The sequence below is a fragment of the Myxocyprinus asiaticus genome, chromosome 48 (assembly GCF_019703515.2).
Source record: "Myxocyprinus asiaticus isolate MX2 ecotype Aquarium Trade chromosome 48, UBuf_Myxa_2, whole genome shotgun sequence".
Taxonomy (NCBI): Eukaryota; Metazoa; Chordata; class Actinopteri; order Cypriniformes; family Catostomidae; genus Myxocyprinus; species Myxocyprinus asiaticus.
The window spans coordinates 28,119,855-28,138,145 of NC_059391.1; the positions used below are offsets into that span (position 1 = coordinate 28,119,855).

Below are 18,291 nucleotides of genomic sequence, written 5' to 3' on the forward strand. Positions count from 1 at the left end.
ACCCTAAAATGTATAACCATGAAATATTTAAATGTAGATGAAAATACATGTACAAATATACTTTTATTTACCATTGATATAATAAGTTCAACAAGTTGCTGTTAGACTATTTCTTTTTGTTGTTTATTTTATTTAATACTATAATTATTCATTATGTTTTAATTATCTGTTGAATTTTTTATATGTATTATAGTGAGCGTATGGAGTGTATACAGTATAATAGTTAAAGAGTGGGCTATATTGTTATAAAAGTATAATACTGAAGGCAGTTTTGTCTATATACCACATTTGTAATAATCAGTGGACTTTAAAGTTTTAATATAATGTGGTTATAAAGCATATATTGCACATTATAATCCAAGAGCTGTCTGATTTTACACCACTGGAGAGCTTTATGCAATGAGTTGAGTTTTGTGAAAAAAATCAAAATGTTTGAGTTTTACAAAGATACCTTTTATTCTGAGACAGGACTAGATATATATATATATATATACATTTTTCAAACATTTATCTAGTTGTTAAACCATCTTAAACAAATCAAACATACAAAAATGAAAATAAACACCACCACTGATGCTTTTGTGCATCATTATACTTATAATCAACAGCTAGTACAAACCTCACAGATCTGTGTAACAACCAGCTTTTTGCATTTATTAGAAACGACAAAGGCAGAACAGTACATTACTATAACCTGTGCTACAGGGCTATGGGAAGACCATGACAAAATTCCCTGATATGACATTGTTAAAATCCCTTCTAGTAAGAAAAGCAAAGTGTCACTTTTAATCTGACAATCTAACATTTCATTTTAATCAATGAATTAAACACATAAAGAAAAATTAATACTTGATGCATACATCTGTCACTTTTTACTCTGGGAGATATTGTGAAGTGAGGATTATGATAATATTTGTAGAGTACTCCAAAAATGAATGCTTTAAAATATGCCATTCAGCTGTGCCATAACAAACTGCTCTGTGTTCATTCAATATTCTACAATCTGTATCAAAGGCTCAGGAAGAGATATGCGTTATGTTCGGAATAGCATACTACCATTCTACTCTTACTATTTTTGTAGTATATAGTATGTATACTGTGCATATGCACATTTTGTGCATGCATCCCCAGATGAACAACTACATTTGCTAAAATATGCATTTTACAACAGTGATTTTAACATCTCTTTCTTGACTCATTATTTAATTAGACTGCCATAAGTTAATTTGAATTTATTAATGTATTTAGCAGACAATTGGATAAAAAAATAAATAAAAAAAATGCAAAAAAAAATTAAAAAAAATGTATGCGACCATTTTTTATTATTATTATTATTTTCGATAACCGGATGTGATAAGGTCATGTGACATCAGTATAACATACTAATGTTTGAAGAGTTTTCATTGCATAATGCATACTGTTTCACATGCTACTTTTAAAATGTAGTATGCAGTCTACAGTACATTTTGCACAGTATTTATTAAGTAGTATTGTAGTGTTCCATTCCAAACATGATTATACTAACAAGTGACAATTCACGAGGACTCACGGCATTCTAATGGATTCAAACGTTTTAAAACAGCCACATTTACACATCAAACAACCATCATTAAATCACTCAGCATTATTGTAAGCATATAAACTGATTTGAAAATAATTACTAGACAAAAATGAAGAAAAAAAAAAAGAGAAAAACTCACAAACAAGAAGGAAAAATATAAACAATGCACACTAAACGTGATTTTACTGCATTTATGAATTTACGAAAATGTCCTAATAGTGCTTTGCTGATTTATACACCATTTGGCTTGACGTGTGTCACATGGCAGTATAGATAATCTAAACTATCAATACAGTTTGTTCATTAGTATCGCCATTGTTGATTACAAGACTACCACAGTACAGTACATCAACTGAGGACCCAAAACATCTCATAGGACAAAAAAAATTTAGGACAGGACTTGATTTGATGAATCAGGAATTGTTTCAATGGTGAAAAGTGGTCTTCATATGGCAGGTGGTTGGAAAAAAAGAGGGCTTGGTGACATCAGCAGAAAGGGAAAGTTGCTACAAAGGCGGAGTAAGTTATTACATTTTGCTTGTTAATATCTAACAACATAAAAAAAATCGAGGGACAGCTCAGCCCGCTCCATTTAATATTTTGCACTGAAAGGAGTACAGGTCTTCCACACTGGAAAATCAAAAGGAATGTGGAAATTGCAACACAAATTCCCAAGCGTCTTTAGATGGCAAATCAAGTTGCTACCGGGTTGCTCGTTCCACATATTTACACTGAACTGCATAAAACTCATTCATTTCACAATACCTGCTATATATTAATAAAGATACATTTGCTTTAGTATAAAAAGATTCAATTTAATTAACAATATAATAATATAACAATAATACCGAGCCGTTTGTTCAATATCTGAGCCGTTACAAAGCATTCATCAAAAGTTAGATGATAGATGGGATACAAAGCTATAACAATTCCAGTTAAAAATCAAACATTTGACACTTTAAGTGCATTAAAGTCCCTTTGCAAAAAAGGTAGCAACAAAATGTTTTTGCTAACTAGAGTTAGCAATTCCGGTGACGTGAGCAACAGCGACCACTTATGGTCAGAGGCAGATTGGGAAGAGAAATCGGTCCGGGAGTTTACATAGAAACTGGTGGGGGGGGGAATCTGGGCCAAAAGTTGTTGAGTGGGGGGTGGGGGTGGTTTCGCTGTCCTTTTCTGCATATTGCTGCCCCGTTTTGTGGCCCGTTCTGCATAACGGGAAAAGTCCCGGTTCTCCCGATGGCCAGTCCGCCCATGTGCCGCGGCCGTTACTTTGAACGGCTGTTCGGGAAATCTCCCGACAGCCAGTCCGGCCCTGCTTATGGTGCAATAAAGTTCGTCAACTTGTTGAGTAGGAACCTATTAGCAACCAAATGTACTGTGACTTAGAGACGTTTAGCGATTTAAAATGCTGCTAGTGTCAAAGCTATTATTGCTAGCGAAAACTATCGCAAAGACAACTAGCAGTGAAAAATTATATTTTTTTGTTAATCCAAAAATAAAAAAGGGAGTTTGCTAAAGAGTGAAAACTAAACTGACAATATAAATGTGCACTAAAATACGAACGAAAACTCAAACTTACAGAGAATGTCTACGATTTTTTTAAATACGAGATCGGCTATCTGATTGACGTATGAAACAACCAACTTGGCTTGTTGAAGTTTCTGACCTTCTTTAGTTTTGTGCGAAACTCATATTGACAAACTATTTACAGTGCTGTGTTGCTGGGGATGAAAACAAAAACACTGAAATACATACATTTTAAAAACTATTTACGAACAATTAAAAATAAAAAATAAACTGAAACGGAAAATCAAAAAAAATATTTTCAAAACTAAAATCCTTGTTAGTGTGAACACCCTGAGTAGTGACCAAGATATTTTTTTCCCAACTTTTCTTGCATTAAAGGTAGTTAAAGATTTGAGCAATTTCTTAAAGTTAAGAGTGACGATAATCTGTTATCACTCGTAACGATTAACAACTTTGGGACGGGTAGCTTGTGACATGTGGAAAACTAAAAATTCAAGTTTTTGCATCTGTTAACGTAGATAACTGCAGGTACAATTGTACACAATTAGCTTTTTATAGAAAAGTACAGTTCGAAAATGCACCCGTTTGAAAGTTCACTGTAGTTCACTATTCACACAAGAGTAGGCACGGTGGTTTTCAGAGGAAATCTGTGGAAAAAATTTGTTTCCGGCCGAGTATTTTCGGGAGAGGGGTTTGTGGGTGTGGAGCTTTGAGAACTATTTCAAACTTGACCTTAATGAAGTCTACTTTACATATAAATATTAAATATAATATATGCAAATTCACCAATTTTTCTGTTGAGTTCAGTGTGCAAAGCAAAAATGTAGCCCTTTTATTGCCATATAATTCATTTAAGAGCACAGCACAACCTATTAGAGCAAGTGTACGTCCAAAGGCTTCGGTCATGAGGTATAGGAATATGGGCACTGCGTTTTTTGCTTGAAAGTTGCACTGATAGTCGCGATGTCCAGGTTACCGTGATGCTAATATCTTGTCCTAACCAGGCGTGATGCAATTAAGCAGCATGTGATAAATCCTCTCGTCCAAATACATTTGAATTTTGTCCTAACCAGCTGCGACGTAACACAATATTTTGTCGCGTTGTCCTGTGTAGCCCCGCCCATGGTAAAATCTCATTGGTCTAAATCAAGCTCCATTTAGCTGCTTATTAAACATCAAATATGTTCTGATTGGCTGTGAATTTATCACGTCATGCAGCATTTTTGGTGTGATTTTAATCATGTCAGTATTTTCGGTTTGATTTCATCACATCACACTGAATTTTCGCTATGATTTTATTGCGTCACGTGGCATTTCACTGTGTTTTTATCGCATCACAGCATTTTTGCTGTGATTATACTGCGTCACGCACAATTTCTTCTGATATTATTGCATCACATAGCATTTTTGCTGATTTGATAATATCACGCAGAATTTCGAGGTGTTTTTATTTCGTCATGCACCAGAATTTTTACTGAAATTTAATTGCGTCATGCAGCTATTTTGCTGATTTTATTGCGTCCTGCCGAATTTCTGCTGATTTTATTGCATCACATAGCATTTTTGCCTATTTTTCCATAACATGCAGCATTTTGCTGATTTTATTGTGTCACGCAGCATTTTTGCTGATATTATTGAATCACATAGCGTTTTCGCTGATTTTATCACATTGCACATCATTTTAGCTTTCAGTGTGAAATGACAAATTACTTGATGCTGGAAACTTGTTTTGCCTGATTAGGATACAGTGTATGTGATTTAGAGAGCTATACAAATAATGACAGGTCAAGTTTTATGGTAGGAGAATAAATAGTTGAAATACGGATGCTGGAAACTGATTGAGATATCAAAATGCAATTTCTTTGTTTATGTTTGCCCAGTGCTTGATGTTAGCAGGTTAAAAAAATACAAATCTGTGTTTGTAAAAATGTTAAGCTTGAAACAGTTTAAATCCCTGTAGCGATACAAAATGACCAGTTTCACTAGTTATGATAAATCTATTTTCGAAGTCACTTGGGTGGTCTTGCTGAAAATGTGTGGGCTGGTAGTTCTCGCTATTAACATTTACTGTGTAAATACAAAAATCAATATTTCTATATGAAGTAGTTGATTTTAGGGTTTATATTCACAGTTTCTGGCCTAAACAAGCCAATAAGCATTTTTAAAAAATACCAAAGAACAAAACAAAAAAAAAAAAACAGGTCCAGTTTCAGCTGGCATTGTTTAAGTTTTTCTATAAACCAACAAACACGGACACTGCCATTTGAGCCCTTAAGTCCTTTTCCATGCATTTCACCATCATTGCATTTTGTCCAGAATCCCACCAAATCACAGGAATAGTGGTTCACATGAAGCCCCTTAAAAGTGATCAGAGTTTGGAGGGCCCCTAAGAGCAACGTCCCTCTCCGAGAATGTCCTTTTCCATACCTTTCCAGAAATAAACTAGAATATGGAACCGTTCATGGTCTACATTCCGTTTGAGAGCCTCAGATTGCCAAACTCAACTCAGTACATGTCTCTGTAAATTTCTTGCAGTAAGGGATGCAGCGACGTGTCTTCTGTCTTCTTGATTTCCTGTATTAAGTGAGCGTGCTCCGTAACCAGTTGCCGTAGGTCCACTAGTTTCTGTAGGAGTTTAGGAAACAGGAAGTCATTATCGGGATGGTTGCTCTTAAGATGTAGCTGAAGTATGTTAACGATGCTCTCCTGCATACGTTCGATGTGTGGGACATTCACCAGCCCTGGCCGATCTGGAAGACAAGGCGGGTAAGAAACAGATTAGCTCAGGTCTATTGAATGACATCACTGGCAAACAAAAGCTGGTGGATTCTTTTCAATAATGGTAATACTTGTTTAACTAGGAACTAGAATGTTACATTTTCTGAAGAAAACAAGAGTGGTGCTTGCCAATGCAAAACTCGCCATAGAGATGCTATGATGTTCTGGTGGTTGCTGCGTTGCTTTGCAGTTGCTAAGGTGTCCTAAGTGGTGGTTAGTATGTTGGTATGCAGTTGCTTGAGTGTTCTGGGCAGTTGTTATGGTATTGCAGATGGTTGCTAGGGTATTCTAAATGTTTGCTTGAGTATTTTTATGTGGTTGCTAAGGTGTTCTGAGTGCTTGTTATGACATTACCACATAGTTGCAAGGGTGTTCTGGATGGATGCTTGGTCATTGCTAGGTAGTTGCTAAGGTGTTCTAATTGGTTGTAAACACGTTGGTATGCAGTTGCTACGGTGTTCTGGGCACTTGCTATGATGTTACAATGAGGTTCGAGGGTGTTCTAAGTAGTTGCTTGGGCAATGCTGGGTGGTTGCCAAGGTGTTTTGAGTGGTTATTAAGACATTACCATGTAGTAACAAGTGTGTTCTGGGTGGTTGCTTGGTCGTTGCTAGGTTGTTGCTATGGTTACTTATACAGTGCACTGAATAACACATACATCAATAGGGTATTCCTAAGTGGTTCCTAGGATGTTTTGGTGGTTGCTAGGGCATTTCTATGCAGTTGCTAAGGTGTTCTAAGTCATTGTAAACACATTACTATGGGCAGTTTCTTTGGTGTTGCTCTGTGATTGCTAGGGTGTTCTAAGTGGTTGCCATGGTATTTCTAGGTGGTTGCTAAGGTATTCTGAGTGGTTGTTAACACATTGTTAAGCAGTTGCAAGGGTGTTCTGGGCAGTTTCTATGGAGTGGTTTTTAGGATACAACTATGTAGTTGCAAAAGTGTTTTGTGTGGTTGCTTGGCGTAGCTATATGGATGCTAGGGTTTATTACAGTTTGAATAACGCAAATTGATAGATAGGGCATTAGTAAGTGGTTGCTAAGGTGTTCTGGGTGGTTGCAAGTGCATTGCTAAGCAGTTGCTATGGTGTTCTAAGTGGTTGTTAACAAGTTGCTATGCAGTTGCAATGGTATTCTGGGTTACTTCAATGGTGTTGCTATGTGGTTGCTAGGGTGTTCCAATTGGTTGTTTGGGTATTTCTAGGTGGTTGCGAGGGAGATCTGGGTGGTTGCTTGGGCGTTGCAAGGTGGTTTCTAAGGTTCATAAATAGATGAATAATGCATTATTAAGTGGTTGCTAATGTGTTCTGGGTGGTAATTATACCTCCACAACAGATGATGGCAGCGACAAACAGTGCGAGATCACTATCATCCAGTTCGAGGGAATTAAACTTCATCGCAAACTGAAACTTGGGTTCCATCATGTCGCTGAACGGACGTCGTAAGCTCTTTAGAAACTCTCTAGTGATGAAACCGCTACCATACGCGACCAGCAGACCATCTTTATTCATGCAAGATGCCAACATGGCAAAGAATGCCTCGTGAACGCCATACTTTAATAATGTCACCTGTTAAAGAACACAGACTGTAATCAATTAACACATTTATTTAACAGTATCAGCATATGTGAAAGGGGGATATATGAGTGACAGATCTTTTTCATTAGTAATTTTCCGACATCCGTACAAATTAAGCTATATCTTGAGAGGCCTCTTTAAAGGCGCTATATAAAATAAAGTTTATTATTATTATTATTATCTACATATTTTACCACATGCTTCACCTAGTGTCAAACTATAACATTACACTTTACCACAGAGAAAGCATGTAATTATTTTCAGTGTAAAGCCAGCAATAATTTCTGCTTATTGGGCCCTGTGTTTTTTTAAAAGTACATGCTGCCCATATTTGGCACTAACCTGGTCGTTCAGGTCCAGATTGGAGAATCCTGGCACAGACTTCGCGAATTCCGTCAGTTCGGTTACCGTTTCCACTGACGTGCACTGGCAGCAGTGGAATATTCGGACCTCAGCGTCTTTATCCAACAGTCCCCCGGAAGTGCCCACCATCTTCGCCACAAACGTCTGTTCAGCCAACTGCAGCGTCTCCATGTCGTGAATGACAAAAGGCTGGAAAAACGAATCAAAACGAAGCATATATCAAATTATTGATGAATAACATTACCGTATAGTCGTCAACCAATATGGGTTTTTCAACGGCCGAAATCGACAGTACTGGATATAAACTATAATTAGTTTATTGATGGAAAAAGAGACATACATCAAATGAAATATTGCATAAATTATATCAGTGCTTACTTTTCCACAATATTTACTCAAAATTCACTACCAATATTTAAAAATAACATGTTTATTACTATTAAGTGTCTATTAACAGGCTGTTTTTGTTCAAATAATATCAGGTGGGGTAGCCTAGTGGTTAAAGAACATTCAAAAGAAGTATTTTCGGGAATACAAAATGTTCTTAATGTTTTCCTTAATGGGGGCCTGGGTAGTTCAGCGAGTAAAGACGTTGACTACCACCCCTGGAGTCACGAGTTCGAATCCAGGGTGTGCTGAGTGACTCCAGCCAGGTCTCCTAAGCAACCAATTGGCCCGGTTGCTAGGGAGGGTAGAGTCACGTTGGGTTAACCTCCTCGTGGTCGCTATAATGTGGTTCACTCTCGGTGGGGCGCGTGGTGAGTTGTGCGTGGATGCCGCAGAGAATAGCGTGAAGCCTCCACACGCGCTACGTCTCCGTGGTAACGCGCTCAACAAGCCACGTGATAAGATGCGTGGACTGACGGTCTCAGATGCGGAGGCAACTGAGATTCATTCTCCGCCACCCGGATTGAAGCGAGTCACTACGCCACCACGAGGACTTAGAGTGCATTGGGAATTGGGCATTCCAAATTGGGGAGAAAATTAAAAAAAATATATATTTTTTTTTCCTTAAGGTCAAAAATAAGAAGAAAAGAGTAGTTAACAAGAATTTTATTTTTAAGAAAGTTTTGCGAATCCGGCCCCTGGACAAAATTCGACGACGAAATTCGCACAAATATCATGCTAGCACTTGCTGACTTACATGAACTTTGCTTCAGCATACGGCTGACACAAAGTCTTAGATGCACGTTTTTGGGAGTTTAAACAGTTATGAAGGCAAATATAAATGATTTAATGCATGCGTTAATGGAATGAGGAAGAGTTTTGGAAGAGATTTTGACTATATACTAAACATCTACAGAAATGCTGAATCGTGATTCAGAATGGATCTACAAGGGAGGAGGACCGAATGAGTCCACGGAGTATTCAATCCTGACCATGAGCCAGCAGATGTATATTGAGGGAGGTTAAATTTTGTCATCAACAGAATCGGTAATATACTGCCCAACATCTCCTTTTGTTTTCCATGAAAGAAAGAATGTCACATGGGTTGGAAAAACATAATGGTGAATAAATGATACAGCATTTTCATTTTTGGGTGAACTATACCTTTAAATTATTTTGTAGATAATTTTCTCTGGGTTACAGTGGCCATTCTAAGCGGTCTTTAATCAGACTCTCCTTATTGATTTATTTTTGTAATGTTTTACATTTTGTAATTTTTTTTATGCTCTACTACTTTTAATATTTCATTAATAAAAGTAGTAAAAAAGAAAGAAAAATCTTGGCATTAGGGATGCACCAAAATTTCATCCATAAAAATATTTCCAGTCCAAAAAAAGTTTTTTCTGTTTTCGTCCGAAAGTCAAAAATACGCCAACAATTCTGGCCAAAAATGTGACCAGAAACCATTACTTTAACAGATGGAGGAAAAGTAGTATGCACGTGAAATTACATTAAGTTAATACTGGCGCAAAAATCCTGAAAAGACAGATTGGCAGTGAGAAAAAGTTGTTGTGTAATTATGTTTCAAAAGGACAACACAAAACCAAATGTAGCAATATGTACCACGTCGTCTTTTCACAAACCTCACAATCTGAAATAATTCAGATGACGACACTAGCTGCAAACACGAATAAAACTTCTAACACTCCTCATCTCCATTAGAGAGGTCAGCCTGACACCCTGAGAGACTTGTTTACAAGGCCGTGAGAGAGAAGGGGCGTACTGTGAGACAGAGAGGAGATGAAAGACACTTCTTAATCCAGCTGCTCTCATTCCCAACAGCTGGCTGACATCCTGCAGCGCACGGCGCGAAGGAATCCACGCTCGAGTGGAAACAACAATCATGATAGTGTTGCAGATGCATTCGGGGTAATATGTTTGAGGTGGAACACATCCTCGTTTACATGTATACACACCCAATAAAGATTTTTTGAAACTACTATAACTAAATAGGTAAAGTTTGACAATACAAACTTTAATGTTGACTTGACAAAGCCTTAAGTTTGAAGAACAGAGAGAAAGAGAGAGAGAAGAAGAAAGAGAGTGAGTGAGGGAGAGAGAGAGAGAGAGAGAGAGAGAGAGAGAGAGAGAGAGAGAGAGAGAGAGAGAGAGAGAGAGTGTGTTAAGGCCTTCTGTGGGTTTGTTTACATTTTAATTTTTGAGTTTGAATAGTCTTGGTCCATTTGAACGTTCTGTCAATGTAAGTCTATGGGATTTTGCATATATTTGATCGTCCACTGTGAGAAAACCGTATTTCCGATCAGTTAGAAAAGTCATAGCACACTGTTCCAGAACTGTTTGAAGGTCTGTGCCAAGTTTGGTGGATGCAGTTGGAAAGTTGTAGGAGAACTTACAGTAAGAAATTCTGGTCTTTGTTAAGGGATTTTGAAAAAAACCCTTAACCAATTCTGTAGAATAACAGTATGTTGGCTTGAACAACCTTGTCCTATGACCCTTGTCAAAGAACAAAGAACTCTTTTTAATTTATGGGCTTTTTGCCTGTTATCTTATAGGAAAGTGTGGAAAGAATGAGGTATAAGATCAGGACATTATTTGACCTGCATCACTGTGAACAAAACTGCCCTTATGTGAGCATGTCAACAACCCACTGCATCATGGCTCAAACCAATGAAAACTCTTAAAAGTGTGTATTTCATATATTTATGCTTTATGAAGAAAATGTGTGTCATGCTTTCCCATACAAACATGTTCACATCGAACACATTTCTGCATCCATGCCCTGCCTTATCACTGTATTGCTATGTAAACATGCATTAGACGGACGTTTCTGACCGTCGTGTCTCGTTTCTGTTTTCAACTTTTTGCATAGGAGCGTCTAGTTTTTTGAAAGTGTGGCAGGCTTTTAAAAGCGCGTCTTGTTGAGACCTATGTTAATTTCGTCAACAAAATTACTGACGAAAATGTCTGTCAATAGGTTACATTTTGAATCGAATTAATTACATGATATGCTGATTAATTAATCTAATTAATCGCAATTAATTGCATATAGAAATAATTCAATATATAATTATTAAATAATTATAATTGTATTTTTTTTCTCCCCAATTTGGAATGCCCAATTCCCAATGTGCTCTAAATCCTCGTGGTAGCGTAGTGACTCGCCTTAATCCGGGTGGCGGAGGACGAATCTCAGTTGCCTCCGTGTCTGAGACGTCAATCCGTGCACCTTATCACGTGGCTTATTGAGCGCGTTACTGCGGAGACATAGCGTGTGTGGAGGCTTCACGCTATTCTCCACGACATCCACGCACAACTCACCATGCGCCCCATTGAGAGCGAACCACATTATAGCGACCACGAGGAGGTTACCCCATGTGACTCTACCCTCCCTAGCAACCGGGCCAATTTGGTTGCTTAGGAGACCTGGCTGGAGTCACTCAGCACGCCCTGGATTCGAACTCGCGAGTCCAGGTGTGTTAGTCAGCGTCAATACTCGCTGAGCTACCCAGGCACCCCCGCATAAATACTTGGATTTAAATAATTATAAATATAATATAAATTACAAAAATAATACGTTTTAACGTCCAAAATATTTCACTTCTCAGCTTGATGCAAACAATGCACATTTTGGTCAGTACACATGGCTGGATGATCATACCGGCGTGTTGGTCTTGCCCGTCAGGATGGTTCGTGCTTTGGATTTGTTCATGTTGAAGTTCTTCAGATACGCCTCGTAGATCTGCTTGGCTAGAGTTTTCTGATCGGCCAGCTGAGGGTCCTCCACCACTCGATCTCCCGTCAGGATCTCTGCCTTCAACCTAAGCTTCTCCGACTGTGGCATTCGCCCAAAGCGGATGGCTGTTTCAGAGATGTACAGAAGAACCTCAGATAAGATGGACCACGCTTGCAGCATCCAAAGCCCAAGCACAATCATGATTCTGAAATTTTGGCTGGCGTTAAATTCATACAAATAACTGTGATTAACGAATTGCCTATTTTGTTCATACATCACAGTGTAACCTTAAAATACACACCTTGAAAAGTAATTCATTTACATTAAACTTGGAAACATCATTTTTCTTCAAAGGAATATTCCGGGTTCAATACAAGTTAAGCTCAATCTGCAGCATATGTGGCAAAATGTTGTCACATTACCAAAAAAATTCCTCTTTTTATTTTTAAATAGCAAAACTCTGCGTTACACTGAGCCACTTACAATAGTAGTCAATGGGGACAATCCATAAACGTTCAAATTAGAGGTCGACCGATAGTGGATTTTGCCGATATGATAACTAAGGTGGTGGGAAAGGTAGATAACCGATTAATCGGCCAATAGTTTTTAAAATGTATCTACAGTATCTCAAAGAAATGTCTTATTCTTTCCTTACTACGACGGGCACAGACAGAGTCCTAAATGAATTAAATCTCAGATGCAGTTTATTGTTCAACCAAAATCCCCAAAACAACCAGAAAAAATTAAGATTTGTTTCATAACACAGGACTTTTACATATAAACAAGCCCAAAAAACACTGGGGACTCTTACTTTGAAATTATGAAAAAACGATTGGCAACTATCGCCACAGATTTTAGCCGATAATAATAGTTCCAAAAAGTAACTATCGGCACCGATTAATCGGTAAAACCGATATATCGGTCTACCTCTAGTTAAAATACTCGAGTATGCTAACATGATTTTAGTGTGATAAACTTTTTCTGTGCAAAATGATATCCAATTTTACAACTTCCTTGCCATGACGACTCTAATCTAAAACCCTAAAACGGCTATAAAAACCAATTAATGTGCTTTTATTAAATTATTAGCTTCCCATTTCTGTCTTTAAACCCTCCAAAAATTGTCCCCATCCACTTCCATTGTAAGTGCCTCACTGTAACCTCGAATTTAACTTTTTTACAGAAAAGGATGGACGAGTTAAAAATTCTTTTTGTGGTAATCTATTCCTCACTCAAAGCTATCGTATGAGTTCAGAAGACTTGGAATATAGCAGACTAATCACATGCACACTTTTATTTTGCTCTTTTTGGAGCTTGACAGACATGGTCACTATGAACAGTCATTTTTGGAAAAAAGCAGCATAAATATTGCTAAAAATGTGTTCTTTTCTGTTCACGTTCATGGAAGATAGAGAGTCAAACAGGGTGAGTAAATAACGACAGTATTTAAATTTTTGTCTTAACTATTTCTGAAAGGTATTTTAGATTCATGTACTAGCTTCGATGTCTGTTAGCCTATACGGCCCTGATGCAAGTGACGTTACAGAACTCTTCACAGGTCTGCTAATTTTAGTCTTTAACCTACATGGCTCAGAGGAATGGGGTTAGGGTGACTCTGCCTCACTGTATGTTTTGAACCAAGGGTCGGCCTCATATATACAGTTTGAATTACAGACCTTGAGCACAGAGCGATTTCAACACATGCCTTTGCTGGTCATAAAGTTTGTGTGAGACGTGAGGTTCGCCGGGTCTGGCAGTGTTAGCTGGCCTCCTAAAGATGCCCTTTGACTCCACACTGAAAACTGTGGAGGGGTCAGCGCAAGAGGTCACTACATTGAAATGACAAGGACAAAGACCAAACCCTCTTATGTTAGCTTTGCTAATTTAGTCAAAGATTAGGCAGAATGTTACTGCAATGTCACGTTCAACTTGAGAAGATTAATTTAAAGTATAGGTTTACCCCCAAAATACCTCAAAAATTGTTTCAAAGCACATATGACTTGGTCTTAGAACACAAAATAAGATATCTGTGAGAATCTCAAGAGCTGCTCTTTTGCATACAGTAAAAGAATATTGTGATCAGGGGGAGTCAAGCTCCAAAAAGGACAAAAAAGCACCATAAAAGTAGTCCAAACTACTTCTAAAGCCATACAATAGCTTTGTGTGAGAAACAGATCACAATTTAAGTCTTTTTTCGTGTAAAAACTCTCAAATCTCATTCAAGCATTTGCTTACTCAAACTCATCCTGTTTTACGAGACATGTGAGAATCACTGGCGTTTGGCGTCAACAGTCATGTTTCCATTCAAGAAAACAGAAATTTAGGACTTTTATTTTATATGTATTATTATTTTATTAATAATATATATTAATATAATATAATATATATATATATATATATATATATATATATATATATAGAGAGAGAGAGAGAGAGAGTATTTATTTATATTTATTATTTTAAATATATATTTTTATATTTATATATTTTTACTTTATATATATTTAATTTTGCTTAATTTTTAGGATTTTTTGGAATTCTATAGGAATATATTCAGTATATATATGTTCCCATTTAGTTTATAATAATAATAATAATAATAATATTTAAATATTTCCATATACTTAAAAAATGTCTCTCATTTGTCAGAGCCAATGAACAACACAACCGATAAAATTATTTAACCATTAAATACTTTAATAAAAATAAATAAGTTAAAAAAACACTGAGACGATTATAAAAAGATTATCAGTACTCTAATAATAAACTCTTCACTAATTCCTCCAATAAATATACTTTTAAGATAAAAAAGGGGACAACACTATTCGTCAGATGTGTTGACAGGCCTTGAACTATCCTTTACTGCGTTTCTACTAATAAAGAAACTCAACTCAAATATGGTACATTCAATCATGATGTAAACATATGACTGTACCAATGTATTTTTATTAATTTTTTTCTCCCTTTTTCTCCCCAATTTGGAATGCCCAATTCCCAATGCGCTCTAAGTCCTCGTGGTGGCATAGTGACTCACTTCAATCCGGGTGGTGGAGGATGAATCTCAGTTACCTCCGCGTCTGAGACCGTCAATCCGCGCATCTTATCGCGTGGCTCATTGAGCGCATTACCGCGGAGACATAGTACATGTGGAGGCTTCGCGCTATTCTCCGCGGCATCCACGCACAACTCTCCACACGCCCCACCGAGAGCGAGAACCACATTATAGCGACCACGAGGAGGTTACCCCATGTGACTCTACCCTCCCTAGCAACCGGGCCAATTGGTTGCTTAGGAAGCCTGACTTGAGTCACTCAGCACGCCCTGGATTCAAACTTGCGACTCCAGGGGTGGTAGTCAGCGTCTTTACTTGCTGAGCTACCCAGCCCCGACTGTACCAATGTAAGTTTCTCTTTACATAATACTCACCATTGTGAGACATCCCTACAGAGAGGCACTTCTGAAAGCGACAGTATTGGCACTTGTTTCGGTTCTTCTTTTGGATCTTACAGCGTCGTACACACTTATCATACTCCAGTTTAAGGCGAATCGTCCGACGGAAGAAACCCTACAAGTAAGAGGAACAGAATGAGTGTGAGAAGTACAACCAAAAACATCAGCTATAAAACCAAACATGGAAGGTGCAACACTTGCATTGCCAACATAAATTTCAAGTCATCATATCAACTCTCCTATCAAATCCATCGAACACACAAACCAATGTAACGTCATTACTTGCTTTAAATATCTGTACATGGTTCTATCTTTGATACCCTGAAGACAACTTTCTCTATTTTTAGTTCATATATCAGTATTAAACAGTCCAGAAATGTAAATAGTGGTGGTGACGTAGTGGACTAAAGCACTGAACTAGTAAGCAAAAGGTTGTTGGTTCGATCCCCACAGCCACCACCATTGTGTCCTTGAGCAAGGCACTTAACTCCAGGTTGCTCCAGGCGGATTGTCCCTGTAATAAGTGCACTGTAAGTCGCTTTGGATAAAAGTGTCTGCCAAATGCATAAAATGTAAAATGTAAATACACAGTCCAAACCAGTCTGATCTCTAAATAGTCTGGCAGCACAATAATACGTTGTGTTTGTCCTCGTTTGCCTTGGAACTGCTGGGGTTTCCTCTCTTAGAAACACTTTTTCTGCCTTCCAGGCATGTTGACAAAGATTTAAAATGGGATCAGGGAGCACGTCCCCATCATGAAATCTTATATCATAGTACATGTGATTGTATATCACAGTAAAAGTAGTGGACACTATATTCTCCCACCAGTGCTGGCTCCACTGTCTCTCGCATTTCAGTCTTTGGTTTTTGGAAATGTAATGCTGACAACAAAGAAAACAAGTCACATAAAACCTGTCGCCTTTTGTCCTGCAATCGTTAAAACAATTTTAGCCACCTCCTGAGTTTTGGTTTAACCAAACACAGTCTGAAAATAATCTGAGACGAATTTGGGAAAAATTGGTTTTGAAAGATTTGAAGGAGGGGCAGCGAAAAGACCGTTAACAATATATTTTACTATATTGCGCAAACGATACAACATACATTGAATATATCAGTTTCACTCAACTCGGCATGAAGTAAAACCAGAGGAAGACTATTGAGGCCCACCACAATAAGTGTGCCAAATTTAACAACTTTACTCCAAACAAGATTCTAGGGGCTGCCATAGACTTCAGTGACAGAGGAAGAATAATAATAACCTGATAGGTAAAGTTTATCAAGAGAAACTTTCATGTTTGCATTGCAAAGCCTTGTTTAAAATGGTTTTAAAAGTTTGAAGTTTAAAGGTTATACAGGCCTTACAGAAACATTAAACATTTCCAGTCACAAGCTTTGCGTGACAGATTCTTGGCCGGTTTGAACATTCTGTCAACGTAAATCTATGGGATTTTCGATTATCCGCTAGGGAACGACCGTAAGTCCGATCAGTTAGAAAAGACATAGCAACCGGAATCAGAAAAACCTGAAGGTCTGTGCCAAGTTTTGTGAATGTGGCTTGAAAGCATGATGAGGAGTTATAAAAACCCTAAACCAAGTCTGTAGAAAAACACTAAGTTGGCGTTTTCAAGCCAACATAATAAGAACAGAACTAAGAGATACAATAGTCCAAAATCCAGCTTTTTATATCTGTATATTATGCTTCAAATATGTTCTGATTGGCTGTGGTTGTGCTATGTTGCGCAGCAGTTTCGCGTTCAACGAGGACAGATTGCTTATCGCTGGAATTTTATCGCAATCACATCTGGGACGTGTTACTGTGGATTCCCAATCCCTAAAAAGAACAATCAGGGCTGCGTTTCCCAAAAGCATCGTAAGCTTAAGTTGACCATTGAGACAACTGGTGCCAGCAGCCCAGGTCAGTTGAAAGTATGAAATAAAGTAGCTTGCACAATGTGGCTAAGCGATAAACCTTTGTCAGTGGAGAAGAGATTCAAAAGAAAACCTGGCAAGAAACAAGTAATGTGGGTCGTTAAAATTAATCAATGTTGCTTCACACTTATTGAGCCATTATGTCCCTAGAAACACTCTTGCAGTTTCGAAAGGAAGATCAGATGGCAGGAGATAGAGGGAGAGGGGGAGGAAGAAGAGGAGGAGAGGTTGACTTGAGGACAGAAATAGCAGGGGTGTCGGTCCCGAAGGAAGGTGATGTGCTCCAGACCATGTGTTTCACCACAGCAAGCAAGCGGCCAAATCACGGGCATCTGACATGAATAAGCAGATGGAACTGGCAAGGAGTGCATGTTCAAATTGTGTGACTTTATGAGAAGTGTGCTATTACTTTTCTAAGTGATTTGTCCTATTGTTTTCCCCTGGCAGACGATAAAACAACATTGTCTTATACTGACGGAGGGACCCGAGCCAAATCTAGACACCAGAAAATCACTGAGATTTGAGGACTCTCTTGACCAGGGCCAGTAAGCAACCACCCAGAACACCCTAGCGACCACAAAGCAACACCGTACAAACCCCTCAGAACACTTTAGCAACCAAAGAGTAATGCCCTGTCAATCACACACAACACCCTAGCGACAACATAGCAAAACAGTACAAACCACTCATAACACTTTAGCAACCAAACAGCAACGCCCTGAAAAACCACCCACAACACCCTAGCAACCACATAGCAACACAGTACAAACCAATCTTAACACTTTAGCAACCAAACAACAACACACTGGAAACCACCCACAACACCCTAGCAACCACATAGCAACACAGTACAAAACCAATCTTAACACTTTAGCAACCAAACAGCAACACCCTGGAAACCAACCCCAACACCCTAGCAACCATAGCAACACAGTACAAACCCCTCAGAACACTTTAGCAACC

General features: G+C 38.1%; 1 protein-coding gene and 1 pseudogene across 1 annotated transcript in view; both read right to left on the reverse strand.

Moving 5' to 3' along the window:
- LOC127437619 (tyrosine--tRNA ligase, mitochondrial-like) overlaps positions 1-685 on the reverse strand; it is a 145,884-nt pseudogene extending 145,199 nt beyond the window's left edge.
- Positions 438-18,291, reverse strand: part of LOC127437121 (peroxisome proliferator-activated receptor alpha-like) — a 47,738-nt gene continuing 29,884 nt past the window's right edge. The window contains exons 4-8 of the mRNA XM_051691822.1: positions 15,376-15,514; positions 11,875-12,074; positions 7,788-7,997; positions 7,193-7,436; positions 438-5,841 (exon numbers count right to left, since the gene is read on the reverse strand). Of these exons, the coding sequence (XP_051547782.1) occupies positions 5,597-5,841; positions 7,193-7,436; positions 7,788-7,997; positions 11,875-12,074; positions 15,376-15,514 (1,038 nt within the window). The 3' untranslated portion in view covers positions 438-5,596. The remainder of the gene's footprint in view (positions 5,842-7,192; positions 7,437-7,787; positions 7,998-11,874; positions 12,075-15,375; positions 15,515-18,291) is intronic.